General features: G+C 51.1%; 1 protein-coding gene across 1 annotated transcript; it reads left to right on the top strand.

Annotated features, from left to right (window-relative positions):
* Positions 1-1359, top strand: LOC141000345 (GATA-binding factor 1-A-like). Its single transcript, XM_073471050.1, has 4 exons — positions 1-77; positions 164-300; positions 859-984; positions 1140-1359. Exons 1-4 carry the CDS (start codon positions 35-37, stop codon positions 1302-1304), a joined length of 471 nt encoding a protein of 156 aa, XP_073327151.1. The 5' UTR covers positions 1-34; the 3' UTR covers positions 1305-1359.
* Positions 1360-3448: the final 2089 nt, after the last annotated feature.

Here is a 3448-nt window from a genome sequence, read left to right as displayed (position 1 = left end):
TTACCCCTCACCCTCCTCCTCCTCTGGTGATTGGATGTTACCTGGCGGTCAGTCGTGGGGGCGGGGCCACGTACCAGGTGAGATATCCACCTGTGTGTCTGAGCTCTGTGTGGGCGGTGTGTCAGAGGTTGTGTCATGTCTCTGTGTGTGTGTGTTCGTTCAGAGCAGCGTGAGTGTGTGAGCTGCAGGACGAGCAGCGCCCCCCTGTGGAGGAGAGACGCCGCAGGCGGTCACCTGTGTCACAGCTGCAGCCAACAGGAGAGCAGCAACACACCACTGCTGAGACCCAAGAGGAGAGCGGTGAGACACACAGAGACACACAGAGACACACACAGAGACACACAGACAGACACACACAGACAGACACACACAGAGACACAGAGGACAGACACACACAGAGACACAGAGACAGACACACAGAGACAGACACACAGACAGACACACACAGAGACACAGAGACAGACACACAGAGACAGACACACACAGACAGACACACACACAGAGACACACAGACAGACACACAGACAGACACACACAGAGACACAGAGACAGACACACACACACAGACACAGACAGACACACACAGAGACACACACACACAAAGACACACACACACAGACACAGAGACACAAACACAGACACACAGAGACACAGACAGACACACACACACACAAAGACACACACACAGAGACACAGACAGACAGACACACACACACACACACACAACCCAACTCCCCCCACTGCCTCCAGTCTCTGTGCTAAGCTGAGCTAGCAGTTTCTCTGCCAACTGTGGGACAGTAACATACTGTGTGTGTGTGTGTGTGTGTGTGTGTGTGTGTGTGTGTTAACTGTTTTCAGACTGTGTCTCAGAGAAAAGGATCTCAGTGTGTGAACTGTTTCACTACGACGACGACACTGTGGAGGAGAAACTCTGCTGGAGAGCCGGTCTGCAACGCCTGTGGCCTCTACTACAAACTACACCAGGTACTGCAACTGTACTACAAACTACACCAGGTACTGCAACTGTACTACAAACTACACCAGGTACTGCAACTGTACTACAAACTACACCAGTAACTGTACTACAGACTAGGTAAAGTACTTCAGGTACTTTAAGAAGTACACACTGTGTGTTTCAGGTCAACCGGCCGTTGGCGATGAAGAAAGATGGAGTCCAGACCAGAAACCGCAGAGCAACCAATAAGAACAAGAGGAGCAGGAAGGCTGACCAATCAGAGATGAAGCTGTCCATGCTGGTCCCGCCCACTGAGGAGGACATGGTTGAGTCCTTCACTCAGCTGTGACCTCCTCCTGCTCCTCCTCCTCCTCTCTCCTCCTCCTCCTGCTCCTCCTCCTCCTCCTGCTCCTCCTCCTCCTCTCTCCTCCTCTCCTGCTCCTCCTGCTCCTCCTCCTCCTCCTCTCTCCTCCTCCTCTCTCCTCCTCGTCCTCCTCTCTCCTCCTCCTCCTGCTCCTCCCTCGTCGTCCTCCTCCTCCTCCTACTCCTCGTCCTCCTCCTCCTCCTGCTCCTCCTCCTCCTCTCTCCTCCTCCTCCTGCTCCTGCTCCTCCTCCTCCTCCTCCTGCTCCTCCTCCTCCTCCTCCTGCTCCTCCTGCTCCTCCTCCTCCTCTCTCCTCCTCCTCCTGCTCCTGCTCCTCCTCCTCGTCCTCCTCCTCCTCCTGCTCCTCCTCCTCCTCCTGCTCCTCCTCCTCCTCCTCCTCCTCCTCCTCCTCCTGCTCCTCCTCCTGCTCCTCCTGCTCCTCCTGCTGCAGATTGTGTTACATTAAAGTGTCTGTTGGCTTCGTTAATAAACGGTTCAGAGACTCTTCATCGTGTCTGTGATGTTTGTTCGGGTGACGCTGGACAGAACAACGTGAACGCCTCGTACAGACGAGTGTTTGTGCGTCACTGTGGAGGCTGGAGGTGGAAATACGCTGTAATACTCACAAGTGATTGATGTGTGAGTGCAGAACAGAACAACTCAGAGATAAATGTCAAATACAAAATGAGTTCAAAGACAAACAGTCAAATAATGAAAAGAAGTGTGGAGACATTAAAGAAACGTTCAGAGGAGACGAACCTTCAATAACTCAAAACATCATGATAGTTAATAATTAATGAGGCTGAATGAGGCTAATGCACAAAACAAGATGGAGGTCAGAGGTGGAGGTGATATAAGCCTTCACACTGTGAGTTCAGAGAAAAGATTTATTTTAAACTAAATAAAGACAAAATAAGAGTTTAGAAGAGCAGAAGTCTGGATATTGATCACATAGTTATCAGCCTTCTTCTTTATTTCACCGACTTAAAGGAGCCGGCAGGAGGAAGAACGACCAGCTGAACACTATCAGAAACATTTGCATCCATCAGTGTCAGTAAAGGAAGGAATAATATACACGTTAAAGACAAACATCATGAACATCAGACCAAAAACAAGTCAGCAAACAGACACTGATGAGAGAAAAGGTCTCAGCCTCTGATGAAGGGTCACTAACACATATTAACATGAGCAGCAGCAGTGTGACCACGTGTTTGCTGTGCAGCTGTGGAGGAAGAAGAAAAACAAATCAAAAACAAATATTTATATAATATAAAATCCACCCATCCAAGAATATCCATCTGTACTGGACACACTGGACCAGACAGGAAACCAAAACTAGAATCTAAGAGAGGCTGAAAGGCTGAGGGTCACAGCTGAAGCCAGCAGCTCTGACAGACAGGAGGACATCTTGTGTTGGTTTGAAGCAGACAGTGAGGGCAGCCCCCCCCCACCACCACCTGCAGGATGCCTACTGGAGGCCGATGTTGTGCAACGCAGGAGGCTTCTGGTTTTCCGGACTCAGAAAAAAAAGGCCAAGAGAGGAAAAGGGAGCTGAAGAGAGCGGTTGGTGGTCTGAGGCTGGCCAGAGGCTCTCTACCTCTCTCTCCCTCTGTCTCTCTCTCTCTGTCTCTGAGGCATCAGCCATCTCGCTCTGTCTCATGATGCTGATGGATGACACCAGCAGATTAGCAACCACAACACACACACACACACACACACACACACACACACACACACACACACACACACACACACACAGACAGTGAACAGTTGGTGAGGGTACAGTTGGACATGTTGACATCAAAACGTTAAACAGAAAATAAGTCAAACTGAGTCTTCGTCCCTTTCTGTTTCCTCTGTGGTCGTTTTTTGTCCTTCATGTAAAGTCACTCCTAACAGGGGCCCCGGGCCCCTCTGGACCCCCTCTGGACCCCTCCGGACCCCCTCTGGACCCCTCTGGACCCCTCTGGACCCCTCCGGACCCCCTCTGGACCCCTCTGGACCCCTCTGGTCTTTACCCCGTTGGCTGATTCAGTCCTCCACCTGTGGTCAGAACTGTCTCCAGGTGATTTCTGTGTTCTTGTGTGACCTGTGGTGGAGTTAATGTGAGGACAGATCAGCCTCCACCATC

This window comes from Pagrus major, chromosome 7 (assembly GCF_040436345.1).
Source record: "Pagrus major chromosome 7, Pma_NU_1.0".
In the NCBI taxonomy this organism is placed as follows: Eukaryota; Metazoa; Chordata; class Actinopteri; order Spariformes; family Sparidae; genus Pagrus; species Pagrus major.
Note: the sequence above shows the minus strand (reverse complement) of the source record. Positions and strands in the feature narration are given on the sequence as shown.

Bases quoted from the DNA above. Each gene is read 5' to 3' on its own strand.
- LOC141000345 (XM_073471050.1), top strand. From the start codon at position 35: ATGTTACCTGGCGGTCAGTCGTGGGGGCGGGGCCACGTACCAG. The intron at 78-163 runs GTGAGATATCCA...GTGTTCGTTCAG, and splicing joins GGGGCGGGGCCACGTACCAG to AGCAGCGTGAGTGTGTGAGC. The intron at 301-858 runs GTGAGACACACA...AACTGTTTTCAG, and splicing joins TGAGACCCAAGAGGAGAGCG to ACTGTGTCTCAGAGAAAAGG.